This window comes from Oryctolagus cuniculus, chromosome 7 (genome assembly GCF_051225735.1).
Source record: "Oryctolagus cuniculus isolate XC-2025 breed Fujian yellow rabbit chromosome 7, ASM5122573v1, whole genome shotgun sequence".
Taxonomy (NCBI): Eukaryota; Metazoa; Chordata; class Mammalia; order Lagomorpha; family Leporidae; genus Oryctolagus; species Oryctolagus cuniculus.
Window position 1 is genome coordinate 6,446,526 of NC_142873.1, and position 15,651 is coordinate 6,462,176.

Sequence of the window (15,651 nt, forward strand, 5' to 3'; positions counted from 1 at the left end):
GAGTAACACCCAGGATGCTTATCAAAAAGCTTCCCCAGGGATCCTTTTCCATGGAGAGCACATTCTCACAGTCTTTCCCCACTCTCCCCACCCCCCCACCCCGGGAAAAATCCTTCTCACAAGGCTGGGAGATGCAGTATTCATGTCTTAGTCTTTTCCCAGCAGTGGGACTACAACTGGGACCAACATCCTCCGGCAAAGGCTGCAATCCTGACCCTGATTTTGGAAATGGAGTATGACATTCCTGTTCTGTTAGCCTGGTTAGGAGGGGAGTTGTGACTTCTGAAATCTCCATCAGTGTTTCTGTGAAGAGTGAATTTTACCTAGGGCAAGTTTTACTGCTATCCCTTGCAAATTTTATCAGTTGTTGCTTTGGTGAAAAATAGGAAGATGAACTTCAAATTCCACTAAGATGAAGCTAATAATAATAGCAATAGTAACAACAGGATGAGTCCCAATGCACTGAACATGTTGAAAATGCTTCATAAATAGTCCTTGCATTCAATCCTTTACAATCTTCAAAATCTGTACAGCAAATATTAATAGTCCTACTTTATAGACATGGAAACTGAGTTTCACACCCTTTAAGTAAATTTCTCAGGAGCCGCATCTCATAAAAATTTTTATCCATTTCTATTTGACATTAAACCCTTACTACAAACAACTACATTAAACTCCTTCCATCGAAAAATCAGTTGAGTTAACCTATTTAGCCTTGAATCAGGCATTATTAAATGTTGCATTCTGGTATCAGAAATAGAAATCATTTGCTGAGTTTATGGAGTCACAGAACATTAGAAGCAGAAGAAACTCTAAGTATAATCTAATTCAAGTTCATTATTATACAGATGAGAAGATTATTTTGAAGCAGGTTAAGTAATTTACTCAAGGTCAGCTGGCTGCCTAATGGCTCAGCTAAGACAAAGAATCTAGTTTCCCTAAATCCCAATCTCGTGCTCTTTTCCTCGGTGTGGTACCTTTGAGTAGGATGGGCAATGCAGACACAAAGCCCTCACCCCAAAAGATGTGAAAACTTCAATGCTGTCAAGTGCAGGAGCTTATATTTGATGAAGACTCTCCCCAGTATCATCCTATATCATGTGATGTTTTTCCTAACATACTCTGTGCAGAGATAATTGGTTGAGGAACGGAGCCCATAACTTGATCAAGATAAAAAATTGGTAAATATATGTGTTGTACTAGTAAAGCTCCAACCATATGCTATTTCTCCTGGGTTTGTATCAACATGGCTAGCCACGTGGCACATTGAATTACATCTTGGATAAAAGAGGGACTGAATATTTTAGCTTGCAAAATCTAGGAAACAGAAAACATTTGGCCATCAGTAGCGTTCCTCCTCTTCATATCCCATCAGAGAATCCTCCCCCTTCTCCACAGCCATCTTGGTTATCTGTCTGACATTTAGCAATTCCCTCTTATAGGTTATTTCAGAAGCTATGGTGATCCAGAAACACCTTGGGGCTTGGTGTTCACTATTTCACCAGCCTGGATTGTTCTGCCCAGATTTTACGTGGCCAGTTCTTTTTTATCTTCACTGTTTCAGCCAAAATCACACCTCATCACCACCATCAAGGCCTTCTGTGTCCACTTCCTTCATCTGTCCCCAGTCCTCCGGTAAAGCCATAGCACAACAGCTCTTCTGGTGTCTTCATTGCATCAGTCGCTAGCTGAAATTACTGCTTTCATGGCCATTTTATATCTCTTCTCAGTCAGACATAGATTATCACCACAAAAGCAAGGGGATTTTCTGTGTCATTCATCATCATATGCCCAGTACCTACACCAATGTCTAGATATGGGAAATGTTGGATAAAAATGAATGAATAATCCCATTCCCAGGATGCCATCAATCAAGTTGTGAAGGCAAAGCCTACATATTTTGAGTAGTTGAGAATAATCCAGAAGATGATATAATTAATTACTAAATGGAATGGTGTGGACAATATATTTCTACTGTGAGGCCCCTAATAATATGAAAGGGATTTTGATATCATACCCAGAATTCTTCCATCAACTCTTCAAGTTAAAATATGAAACTCTATAATAATTTGTGGATTCTAGAAGGAAAATACAATGCTTTCCTGTTTTAAGTAACCTAGAAACAGTAGGCTTGATAGAGTAAGATGAGGATAATGTTACCTACAGGACTAAGATAAAAAAAAATCAGTTTACCACCTTTAATCCTGATCGTTGGCACAGCTGTGATTCCTTTAAGTGCCTGAGAATGTAGACAGTTCAGTTCTGCACCTAAGCTCTCTCTGCACAAAGCCTAATGATCAATGCCTTCATCACACAGAAGTCCCGCTCCAGAATGAAAAGCAAAAACCACTCAGGGAAGTCCACCTGCCTATGACACTCCTCTCTGGAGATGGCAACAGGATACAACCGTGGAGGTCAGCTGTCATGACGCCAGTGTTTAAGTCTGCACTGGATGGGATGAAAATGGGCAATGAGGGAGGCCGCTGTCTTCCAGAAAAATCTATAGCCTTGCTACTCAGATGGTAGCGCTAGAACTAACATCTTTGGCATCTGGGAACTTGCTAGGAAGATGGAGTTGGAGGCACCTCCCAGACTTACTGAATCAGACTCACAGATCACAGGTGGTACACATGCACATTAAATTTTGAAAGCATCACTAGCTATGAGAACAACAATCTTTACAACCATATGAGTACAACCACCTTTGCAGAAACTGTCCTCATCATGTATCATGGCAACAATGAAATCTCTACAACAAACAACCAGAAATCCAGAAAACTTGGGGTGGGTGTCTGGTGCAGCTGTTAAGGCACTGATTGAGATGCCCACATTCCATATCAGAGTGCCTCAGCCGGAGTCCCGGCTCCACTCCCTATTCCAGCTTTCTGCTAATGTATATCCTGGAAGGCAGCAGGTGAGACCCCAAGTATTTGGGTCCCTGACACACAGGAGACCTGGATTGGGTTCCCAGATACCCAGCTGTTGCAAGTCTTTGAGGAGTAAACCAGTGGAAGCTCTTTTTGTCAGTCTGTCTCTCTTTTCTCACCCTTCTCTCTGTCTCTCAAACTAGAAAAGAAAATCCAGAAAACTCCAGACGACTGAGAGTTGATCATCCATGAATACTAACCAGGCTTAACATCCAGTCCCCCATGGGTTCACCTTAGAGCAGGGTCTCGGATCTTCTTGATCCCACCGCATTTTCCCTCTGACGTGGCTGGCAGGCAGGTGCCATTCCCGGTACCACTGAGCAGGTAAAGGCATTCTTTTACACTTGTCTCTGCTGCTTACTTGTTTTGTGACCACATGTAAGCTACGCAAGCTCTCCGAGACTTTATTTTCTTATCTATGAAATGAGGATGGTAAGACTTAGGAGACAGATATGTTTGAGGATTGAATGAGAGGCTATGTAACATGTTTAGCAAAGTGCCTAGCACAAAGGAAGTGCTCAAAACGTGCTAGCTGCTTGGCAATATTATTCTTGGTGTCTTCCTCCCTCCACCTACAGATCCAGCTTACTCGGAACTCATTGCATCAGAGCCTAGACATGTGGAGACGCAAATGAAATCCTCACACATATGCTTGGGCAAGCTTAGGGCCCCTTCTGGTGGCTCTGTCTATGACACCACTGGGCTTAGCCTGGCAGCACCTACCTCAGGCCTGTCTGCTGTGAGTGCTATAGAATAGCTGAGTTCTCTAAATCTCCTCTTGCTCACTGCAGAGATTTGCATGGAGCAGGCCCTCAACAAACGTTTGTTGAATGAATTAATTAATCGTTGAGAGAAAATAGCTTCATGCCATAATTGCTTTGCTACTTGAGTGCTAACGCTGTTGTGTCTAGATAGATCCTTGGAGCTGGTTTGTAATCCTGGAGCTGTAAAACGTAAAACACTATAGAAATCTAAGGTCCGACGCTTCGATGCATTTCACCTAGTGTGTGTCCTTAACTTAATCAGATGTCTATGTTGCATGCCAGGATTCTGCAAGCTGCTCTAAGCACGGCACCAGCTTGCAGGTCACAGCTGAGCAGCACTTACTGGCCAGTGTCCAAAGGCTGACCGGCTTTGGTTGAGCCTGGCAGAAGTCTGGTCACTATCCTGCAAGGGAGACTGGTCGATCTGTCCTGGGTTTTACCCCCACAAAGGCAAACTGTGGATGCTGGGGAACACAGCAACCCATTTGGTAGAAACACAGTGCCATGTGACTGGCTTATTCCCTCCCCTGAGTCTAACCTGATTTGTGACTCTTTAGAAATGTAGGTTCTTTTACAGGGAAAGCTCTCAGCCTGTGTCTTTGAGGAAGAAGTCATTCTTCTCAGATTGTCCCATGGGAAGGAAGGAACTGACTAAGAAAAAAACACGTGGATTACAGACTAGAAGTAGCAGTGGAAGGGTACTGCAGGTTGTCCAGCAAGATGACCCCTCTGATATGCACCAAAAGCAACGATGAGAAAAAGTAATGGCTTAAGGTCAGTCTAAAATAACCATGAAAGTGATACTGGAAAAGGAAGGGAAGAAAGACCAGAGGAAATCTACTCCTGAATGGAGTATTGAAGGATAGAAAAAAAGAAAGAAGACATACTCTGCCAGTGTGTCATGTGGAGGACTAAAACGAGATCCCTGAAGGTTCTATTTGAAGAGGTTCATTTTTCTTGGTTACTTCTCCAAAATGTCAGGTTTGGAGCTCCTCCCTGGCTTCTCTGGAGGAAGAGACAATGGACTCACTCCATCAACAAACTGCAGATGCCAATTAATTCCAGGAACTGTGTCCGGGATGAAAGATTAACAAGATGTACTCATACTGTTTTGTATTTCCTTGCTGACTTCTGTCCGAAGCCAGCTCTCTGCTTTGTTTGTTCCAGTTAATTGTAGAAATCTTCACTCAAGATAACATAAATTTTCCAGAATATTCTTTTCAATTTTCAAAATGAGTTTTGTTATAAGGCATGGGCATTTGGCCCAGCAGTTAAGATGCTCATGTCATTCATTGGAGTACCTGGATTAAGTCCCTGATTGGGTTCCTGATTCCAATTTCCTGCTAATGCAGACCCTGGGGGCAAAAGTGATGGCTCAAAGAACCCAGTTTCTATCACCCATGTGGGAGACCTGGATTGCATCCCATATGGGATTCTGGCACCGTAGGTGGAGGATTAACTTACTGTGCCATGGCACCAGCCCCTCTTGCTAAACTTTTTAAACATTTGAATAGAAGAGCTTTATTATAAAAGTAGCATTTACCTATTGTAAGAAAAGTCATATGGAGCCATTCTAACTGGGGTGAGGTGAAACCTCATTGTGGTTTTGATTTGCATTTCCCTGATGGCTAGTGATCCTGAACATTTTTTCATGTGTCTGTTGGCCATTTGGATTTCCTCTTTTGAAAAATGTCTATTGAGGTCCTTGGCCCATCTTTTAAGTGGGTTGTTTGTTTTGTTGTTGTGGAGTTTCTTGATCTCTTTGTAGATTCTGGTTATTAAATCTTTATCTGTTTGTCCTAAATAGCACTCTGGCCTCAGAATCAGCCCTAAAGGCATTCGGATCTGGCTGAAAAGCCCATGAGAGTATTTCAGGCATGGAAAGCCAAGACACTCTGGCAAAAAGATCTCTGTGAGTGAGATCCCAGTGGAAAGAACAGGTCTTCAAAGAAGGAGGTACCTTTCTCTGAAGGGAGGAGAGAACCTCCACTTTGACTATGACCTTGTCTAAACAAGATAAGAGTCGGAGAACTCAGAGGGCTTCCATAGCCTTGGAAACTCATGACTGGAGCATAGGGAGATTACTGATGCCATAGACAGGAGTGTCAATTGGTAAAGTCAACAACAGGAGTCACTGTGCACTTACTCCTCATGTAGGATCTCTGTCCTTAATGTGCTGTACATTGAGATTTAATGCTATAACGAGTACTCAAACAATATATTTCACTTTGTGTTTCTATGGGTGGGGGGCAAACTGTTGAAATCTTTACTTAATGCATACTAAACTGATCTTCTAAAAAAAAAAAAAAGAAATTATCAATTCCCAACTTGACTCTCACTGGGATTAAACATGACAATAGGTCTGATCTGATTTCAGCATCATTAAAAAAAATCATCTATTATTTTTCACTTTATGTTTCTGTGTGGGAGCAAACTGTTGAAATCCTTACTTAATGTATACTAAGCTGATCTTCTGTATATTAAGATAATCGAAAATGAATCTTGATGTGAATGGAAGGGGAGAGGGAGTGGGAAAGGGGAGGGTTGTGGGTGGGAGGGACGGTATGGGGGGGAAGCCATTGTAATCCATAAGTCGTACTTTGGAAATTTATATTCATTAAATAAAAGTTAAAAAAAAATCTTTATCTGTTGCATAGTTTGCAAATATTTTTTCCCATTCTGTTGGTTGCCCCTTCACTTTCCTGACTGTTTCTTTTGCCGTACAGAAACTTCTCAATTTGATGCAATTCCAATTCCTAATTTTGGCTTTGACTGCCTGTGCCTCTGAGGTCTTTTCCAAGAAGTCTTTGCCTGTGCCTATATCTTGCAGGGTTTCTCCAATGTTCTCTAATAATTTGATGGTGTCAGGTCATAGATTTAGATTTTTAATCCATGTTGAGTGGATTTTTGTGTAAGGTGTAAGGTAGGGGTCTTGCTTCATGCTTCAACATGTGGAAAACCAGTTTTCGCAGCATCATTTGTTGAATAGACTGTCCTTACTCCAGGGATTGGTTTTGAATCCTTGATCAAATATGAGTTGGCTGTAAATGTTTGGATTGATTTCTGGTGTTTCTATTCTGTTCCATTGGTCTATCCATCTGTTTCTGTACCAGTACCATGCTGTTTTGATTACAACTGCCCTGTAGTATGTCCTGAAATCTGGTATTGTGATGTTTCCGGCTTTGTTTTTGTTGTACGAGATTGCTTTAGCTATTGGAGGTCTCTTGTGTGTCTACATATGAATTTCAGCATAATTTTTTCCAGTATTTTTGGTATTTTGATGGGTATCTATTGAATTTATAAATTGCTTTTGAGGGATTGGACATTTTGATGATATAGATTCTTCCAATCCATGAGCATGGAAGATTTTTCCATTTTCTGGTATCCTCTTCTATTTCTTTCTTTAAGATTTTGTAATTCTCATTGTAGAGATCTTTGACATCCTTGGTTAAGTTTATTCCAAGGTATTTGATTGTTTTTGTAGCTATTGTGAATGGGATTGATCTTAGCAGTTCTTTCTCAGCCGTGGCATTGCCTGTATATAAAAAGGCTATTGCTACCAACAACAGATGCTGGAGAGGATGTGGGGGAAAAAGGGACACTAACCCACTGTTGGTGGGAATGCAAACTGGTAAAGCCACTATGGAAGTCAGTTTGGAGATTCCTCAGAAACCTGAAGATAACCCTACCGTTCGACCCAGCCATCCCACTCCTTGGAATTTACCCAAACGAAATTAAATTGGCAAATAAAAAAGCTGTCTGCACCTTAATGTTTATTGCAGCTCAATTCACAATAGCTAAGACCTGAAACCAACCCAAATGCCCATCAACAGTAGACTGGATAAAGAAATTATGGGATATGTACTCTATAGAATACTATACAGCAGTAAAAAACAATGAAATTCGGTCATCTGCAACAAAATGGAGGAATCTGGAAAACAACATGCTGAGTGAAATAAGCCAGTCCCAAAGGGACAAATATCATATGTTCTCCCTGATCGGTGACAACTAACCGAGCACCAAAAAGGAAACCTGTTGAAGTGAAATGGACACTATGAGAAACAGTGACTTGATCAGCCCTTGTCCTGACTGTTGAGGAATAACTTAATACTTTTTCCCTTTTAGTATTTCTTTTGTTCTACTTAATACTATTGGTTGAACTCTTTAAATAATACAATTATTCTTAGGTTTTTAAATTTAACTGAAAAGTGATCCCTGTTAAATATGAGTGGGAATAAGAGAGGGAGGAGATGTACAACTGGGGACATGCTCAATCTGACTTGCCCCAAATGGTAGAATTAGAAACGTGCCAGGGGATTCCAATTCAATCCCATCAAGGTTGCATGTACCAATACCATCTCACTAGTCACAGTGATCAGTTTCAGTTCACAATTGATCATAATGATAGGATTAAGAGTCAAAGGGATCATGTAAACAAGACTAGTGTCTGCTAATACTAGCTGATAGAATAAAAAAGGGAGAGAACGATCCAACTTGGCAAGCGGCATCACAGCAGACTCATAGAATGGCAGGTGTCCTAAACAGCATTCTGGCCTCAGAATCAGCCCTTAAGACATTAGGATCTGGCTGAAGAGCCCATGATAGTATTTTAGGCACAGAAAGCCAAGACACTCTGGTGAAAAAAAAAAAAAAAAAAAAAAAAAAAAAAAAAAACCTAAATGAAAGATCTCTGCGAGTGAGATCACAGTGGAAAGAACAGGGCCTTCAAAGAAGGAGGTACCTTTCTTTGAAGGGAGGAGAGAACTTCCAATTTGACTGCAACCTTGTCTAAATAAGATTGAAGTTGGTGAACTCAAAAGGCTTCCATAGCCTTGGGAACTCATGACTAGAGCCTAGGGAGATTACTGATGCCATAAACAAGAGTGTCAATTTGTTAAATCAACAACAGGAGTCACTGTGCACTTACTCCCCTTGTAGGATCTCTGTCCTTAATGTGTTGTTAAATGTGAATTAATGCTATAACTAGTACTCAAACACTACTTCACACTTTGTATTTCTGTGTGGGTGCAAACTGTTGAAATCTTCACTTAATTATACTAACTTGATCTTCTGTATATAAAGATAATTGAAAATGAATCTTGATGTGAATGGAATGGGAGAGAGCGCGGGAGATGGGAGGGTTGCGGGTGGGAGGGAAGTTATGGTAGGGAAAAGCCACTGTAATCCAAAAGCTGTACTTTGGAAATTTATATTTATTAAATAAAAGTTAAAAAAGTAATATGGAATGATGAATTTTTTAGTACAAGAAACAAAAATCTTTCATCTACAACTTTAATCTTGCAGCAAACAGATAATTTGTTCTCATATATCAATGAAGTTATTTTGTGATTACCTGGGCATAGTTCATTAAATATATAGAATGCATATGTGTGTGAACCCAAACACACACAAGGGGGCTTGAAAATGTTTGTAGAAAGATAAATTAATGTATACAGGGGATCTTCAAAGTGTTTGCTAAAAATGTGCATTATGAAAAAGCTATAGATAGATCTCAATATTTTTGCACCAAAACGAAGTTATATTTTAATTCTATTTCTCAGGAATGATTTGAAGCATTCTCATATATTTTGAGGGAAAAGATAAGAGATTTTTTGACCATAGTTCTTCCTCTACAGCTTGCTTTGTTCACTCCCAAATGGCTTGGTCTACCGGATGGGTAGACAATTAACTGACAGCAATGGCGTCTGATTGCCTCTGAGCAGTGGAACTGGATTACTGGGAAGTAAGAGTGGGAAAAACACTCACTTTTAGTTTTATTCTGTTTTATGCATCTTGAATATTTTAAATAAATAAACTTTTGAAAATAAAAAGAGAAATAGGATAAATGCTATCAAGGCTATTATTGTGAAAGACAGAAATACAGGGAATAACAATACCAAGGAATGTGCCCAGGGCTGTAAAAGGAGGCAAACAAGGAGCTGTAAGAGCACATAAAAGCAGCAGCAAAGAACTCTGCCTGCAGCCTGCAGGAAGGCTTTGTGCAAATGGTGACATTCCTGCCAGCTCTCACAGAGCAGGAAGGAGCGGGCCACAGAATGGAGGCAGAAGGCAGGACAAGCTTAGCCAGAATGAGAATCCCATACTCCAAGGTTCACAAGGGTGCAAAAACCTCAATGCCCTCTTCCAAAGCAGGGCAACCGGGATCCTGGAATCAAGCTGGGCCCTGACACTGGGCACAGCATCTTTTCATTGCAAATGGCAATTTAGAGAACCAAAGGGGGTAAATCAAAATGCAAGCAACAAAGACAAACTATAGACAGGAGTGTGGATTCTATGGGTCTAGAAAGAGAGGGAGATTCCCACCCCTACTCCCACCCCCCACCCCTCACCTGCCAGAAATCAGGCAATGGAACAGACACCAGCGAATAGAGAAAATAGAGTTTCAAGTTTTCAAGCAAGAAAGAGAGCCAAGATTTTAGAGAGCACGCCTGAGGCCTTGGTCTGGGGCAGGGGCAAAGTCTCAGTGGTCCTAACCTGTGCGGGAGCCAATGGCAAGGTTCAGATGGACAGCGAGTGACCCTGGTCAGTGATGTAGCAGCTGGAGAGGCCGGAGGGGTGGCGTGCTGAGTAATGATCCCTAGAATCCTCACCTCCGGGATTTGTGAAAGCTGCCTGTGCAAGACAAGGAGTGTTGTAGGTGTGACTCGACTACCACTTTCACGATGGGGAGGTCTGGAGTAACCACAGGAGTCCTTAGGGCACTCAGGGGGAGTCAAGGTGAGCGTCACAGAGAAGCCTGTGTGACCCAGCTGGAGCGATGCTTTTTGGAGATGGAGGGAGGGCCACAAGTCAAGGACTAGAGGTGACCTCCAGAGCCAGAAAGGACAAAGAAGGGGGTTCTCCCCGAGACCTCCCAGGAAGAACCAGCCCTGCTGACTACAGCCCAGCGAAATCGGTTCTGGATTTCTGGATTCCAGCACTGTAAGACAATCACTCTGTGTTGTTTTAAACCACCAACTCGTGATCGTTTGTTACAACAGCCATAGGAAACTAGTACCAGGACTCAAGTCTCACAGCTCACGCTGAGAAGGCAGACAAGGTTTAGTGAATGCTTCGAGCTGGGCAGCGATGTCACTAAATCGCGTTTTAAAAGAAAGTAGATGGGGCCAGCGCCGCGGCTCACTAGGCTAATCCTCCGCCCGTGGCGCCGGCACACCAGCTTCTAGTCCCGGTCGGGGCGCCAGATTCTGTCCCGGTTGCCCCTCTTCCAGGACAGCTCTCTGCTGTGGCCAGGGAGTGCAGTGGAGGATGGCCCAAGTGCTTGGGCCCTGCACCCCATGAGAGACCAGGAAAAGCACCTGGCTCCTGCCATCGGATCAGCGTGGTGCGCCGGCTGCAGCGCACTGGCTGCGGCGGCCACTGGAGGGTGAACCAATGGCAAAAAGGAAGACCTTTCTCTCTGTCTGTCTCTCTCACTGTCCACTCTGCCTGTCCAAAAAAAAAAAAAAAAAAAAAAAAAGCAGATGGTAGATGGTAAATGGTAGGATGGAGCAGGGAGGCGGGAAAGGGAAGCAAAGGAGACACACAAGGAAGCTGCTGCAATGATTTTTATCACAGTTGATACGGTGAACTCAACAGCCCTGAAGAAATGGACAGGAGGAGACCTCCGCTGAGAAATGGACAGGAGGAGACACGGACAGGATCGAGCAAAGGCTGGACGGGAGGATGGAGGAGAGCACCAAGAATCCCTCATGCTAATTTTACCCATCAATGGAGTCTACAAAGCTGCCGGTGGGCGGGGAGAGCTGATCTCAGGGACTGCTCTCAGAGATCCTGTCTGCAGAACACCCAGGTGGAAATACTAGACACGCAAGGGCAAATGTTTTCAGCTTCTGGGGAAAGGGAAGAATTTGAGGTGGAAGTTGCTGTAGATGTAGGAGGCAATCACCCAGCAGCAGTGAAGAAGAGAGGCATTCAGGACACAATCTTGGGTTACAATTGAAATGTAGATGTTTTCTCCAGAGGAGTAGGGGCAAAAAGATGAGAAATACCGGTCACAGGCTTGTGAAGAGAATCTGCACAGGACAGTTCAGAGACCAAAGGAAGAGAGAATTTTCAGAAGGAAGATCTGATCACGAGGGAGAACTACTTAAGTGAGATGGCTGCAGTGGGCACAGGATAGACGTCAGTGAACCTCTGACGAAGAAGCCTGGGTTTGCTTCTCCACGGCCATTTCCACAGAGGAGTACGACTGTTGAAAGCAGTAATCCGAAGAGTAAAACGGAATTGGAGATAGAGAGAAGATGCCTGAACTACTACTCTTGAAACATTTGGTGGGAATACACTGAAGAGAAGCAATGGTGAACAGCTTTTTCAGAAGCTGCACAGTTGAAGAAGAAAGAATTCAGTGGCTGAAGAGATTACAAAGACTAAAGGGAAGGAGGATAATGAATGAGTGAGGTGTAGGGCGAGACTAGGAATGATGGGAACAGGTGCATAGGTAGAGGGCTCAGCCTGAGGAGCAAGAGGCTCAAGACATTTGCTGAGACAAGAAGGCAGAAGCAACGCGGGTTTAGTTGGGGTGCAGGAAAGATTGGAAAGTTCTATTTCTAGTAGTCTTTATTTGCTCTTTTTTAAAAAAATAAAAGGTTGGGCTAACCTTAGACAATTAGAAAGAGAAGTCTATTCTGTCCAGGATCGCATCAGACTTCTGTAGGGACAGGTGATCCTAAATGTTGGCATGGCCACACTACACAGCGCAAACGACAAATGAGTGCTTGCAGAATGGAAAGCTGCCTGCTGAAGATCCAGCTCAACCACCCATCTCTGGATGCACATCTGCCAGGCACAGCTAAAGCACGGTATCTGTAAGAAAATCCACAGGGAAGTTACAGCGTCAGAGAGCTTCTACCACCACTACCAGTGCCACACACCACTGCTGGCAATAAGAGCAGCAACCATAAACTGTTGGTCGCTCACCATATGCTTGGCTCCGGTTCAGACTCCGGCAATTTAAGCCATGGCATCTGCTCTGGGGAATACAGTGATTTTGTAGAAAGAAGAAGAGGTTTGTACTCGGCGGCCTCACCCGAGAATGCTGCCCAAAGACAGCAGAATTCGTAAGGATTCATCAACTGTCAAAGCTGGGGGACTACAGAGCACCTTACTGTACTGTAATGAAGTCACTAAGGGAAGCAAATTCACCTGCTCACCCTACAGGTCCAACCCTATGTCCTGTACGCTTTGCATTTCATTCCATCCTGATAAGTATTTTCTTATTCAATCCCAATGTAATTTTAAGTAACACAGGTGCAGAAGTAAAGGACAGAGAACCCCTTTTCATTGGCAGATTTTAATGTCAGAGGAGACAAAGACATGTCATCAAAGCACTGGAGTCGGCAAACGTGCCACATGCAAGTCCTGGCAGGAATGTCACTCTTGGGGCACTGGTCCCCTCTCATGTAAACCTGCATTCTGTGCCAGCCCTCTCAGATTGTACCATCATAGAAGAACATCTCCCCTTGCCTTCTGGGCTTACAGACCTTAGTAGCATGCTCTCATGGAGGGTTTTAGAATACGAGAAAATTAGTGATCAGGAAGGAGAAAGATATCCAAATCTGGAGCTAGTGTAGTGACACAGAGGGCTACGCCACCACCTGGGGAGCCAGCATCCCATATTGGGGCACCAGTTGGAGTCCCAGTTTCTCTGCTTCCAGTCCAGCTCCCTACTAAAACACACGAGAAAGCAGGGCTGCTACCCACATGGGAGGGAGTCAACCAGTGGGTATCGGAAGATCTCTTGTGTCTCTTCTTCTGTCACTCTGCTTTTCAAATACATACAATAAATCTTTTAAAAATATCTACATGTAAAAACTAGGCTAAATAGCAAAGAGCAGAAATACCATAACTCAGGGGTAAGGCTGAGAGATGGTAAACACAAATGACCGGAAGAACAAAGCAGTCACACCAAAATGTCTGAATATTGTTTAAGGTTAACAACAAGAAAAGGACTGTATAACTCCTATTTTCTATAACTGAAGTCAGTGGCTGTCCTATGGCAAACCAGCTCCTAAGTGGCAAGGCAGCGTAGGGCCCAGTGCCAAGGCCATGACTAGTTTCTCTCCTGGGCTTGGTGGTGAACCTTACCAGACACTGTGATACTTGGGATAAAAGCAGAGTGCTGAACCAGGAGCTCTGAGTAAGCCCAGACTCCTCTATGCTAGAACCCCAGGCTCTGGCAACCCTTGAGCCACTGGAAAATGATAAGAGAGGAGGACACAGCCCTTTCGGTTCTGCCCTCCAGGCTCTGGCATGGAAACATCAGAAAGCTTTGCCAGCTACATTTGCTCACACTACACTGCTCTGTGGAAAAACTGGAATCAGAACAATGCAGAGAATCTGAAGTCTGAAGGGCTATCAGAAGCCTGTAGTTGTATCTGGATTGAGAGGAATCAAGGCTCAGTAGGAAACACCTACGGCAGACACAGCCCAGACACGAAAGTCTTGCTCCTTCTGGAAGACAGTGCTCAGCCTGAAAGCAGACTATCACGCCGCTGCTACCTCTTGAACAATGCATGTGGAGCTCAGAGATCCAAGAGCACTTCAGTCACAGGGGCACGTCTGCCCCCATGGCGGTCCTGCTGGCAGCAGAGGTCCCTCACTTCAGAGGGACCCTTGATCATCGAGTCTGGAGTGCTCAATGTGCTAACTCATCACTTGCCCATTAGCAACTCACCGACCCACAGCTTGGCCGCATCAGAACACCCTGTGGACAAGCTCAGGAGAAATTCATGAATGGCAACTCGAAAGCAGCCTGGGTTGATCAGACTATAAATACACTGGCCAGTCCTTCCACTCTGCCAGAGGGTAATTCAAAGGTTTCAGAAATTCCCATTTCTCCTACTTGGACTGAATATGAATTTGCTTCCAGGCAGCAGACAAGCATTTATTTGTAAGACTGTCATCCATAGCTATACAAACACATGGGCCAATGGAGACTTCTCATAACACAGATCAGTAGAAAAAATGAATAGGGCAGATGGAGTGATCAGGGGTTTACAGGGCCACAGATGTAGGGGCTGCCAGGCAGTGTGTTGTGGTTGCTGGAGGTAGGAAGCAGTGATGTAGCTTGAAACATGTTGCTCCTTCTCTCCTTCTCCATAAAGCCTTCTAATATTAGACTCTCACTGCGGTAGCATAGTGGATGGTGGCTGGTATATCCTTTTGAATGGTCTCTCTTTGTTAACTAGGATACTGCTCTGATCCCATCCTGTAGCTAAAATTCCACCAAACAGCCTCATTTTGAGATTTGGATTTAGCAAACAAATCGTGGAAACTTTAAGGACCAGCACAGAGGATTTAGCAAAAATCTGAATCAGTCCTCTCCCTGCCGACTCTTGAGGTTTGCTTCTATGGGTTGTGTGTGGGTTTTTGAGCACGCCACTCACCTTTACTGATGTCTTCATATTCTAGCCAGAGTCGCCGCTGCACCTGCTTGTTTGGATACCAGATAGAACAGGACTCCTCAAAGCCGTAGATGGCTTCCTGGATATAGTGATTGCCAAACTGGTCCAACAAAGCCACAAAATCTGCACGAGATGTAGCCCCATCCAGGGAATGGAGAGCATTGCTGAGGGCTACGGAGAAAGACAGCCAAGAGTAAGAGGGGGGACCCTTGATCTGAGGATGGGGATTGCCCAGGTGATGCAGCCCAGCTGTGGACGAGCCTGTGTGACACCAAGCGTTGTCTGAGGACTGGCTCAAACTATCAGGTGTGTTTTCCCATTTAGCTAAGTCAGGTGTTTCAGCTCCTACATGGATATCTTTGTGTTCTCTTTATGCAAGTTAAGCAGAACATTGCCAAATCTCCACTCTCACCCCACCTTCAGTTAACATTTTTTTCTCCCCAAACTAAAGGTCATGACTTTAAATCAATTCAGTGAGTTCAAATAATAGCATTAGAAAAACAGCAGAAAGAATAGCACAGTCTAAAATAGAAA

General features: G+C 43.6%; 1 protein-coding gene across 5 annotated transcripts in view; it reads right to left on the reverse strand.

The window, feature by feature from the left end:
- The window catches only part of ASTN1 (astrotactin 1), a 340,316-nt gene that overhangs the window by 66,171 nt on the left and 258,494 nt on the right, over nucleotides 1-15,651 (reverse strand). For all 5 annotated transcript variants that reach the window (XM_070077167.2, XM_070077166.2, XM_051858230.3 and 2 more), the window contains one exon: nucleotides 15,100-15,288. In XM_070077167.2, the coding sequence (XP_069933268.1) occupies nucleotides 15,100-15,288 (189 nt within the window). The remainder of the gene's footprint in view (nucleotides 1-15,099; nucleotides 15,289-15,651) is intronic.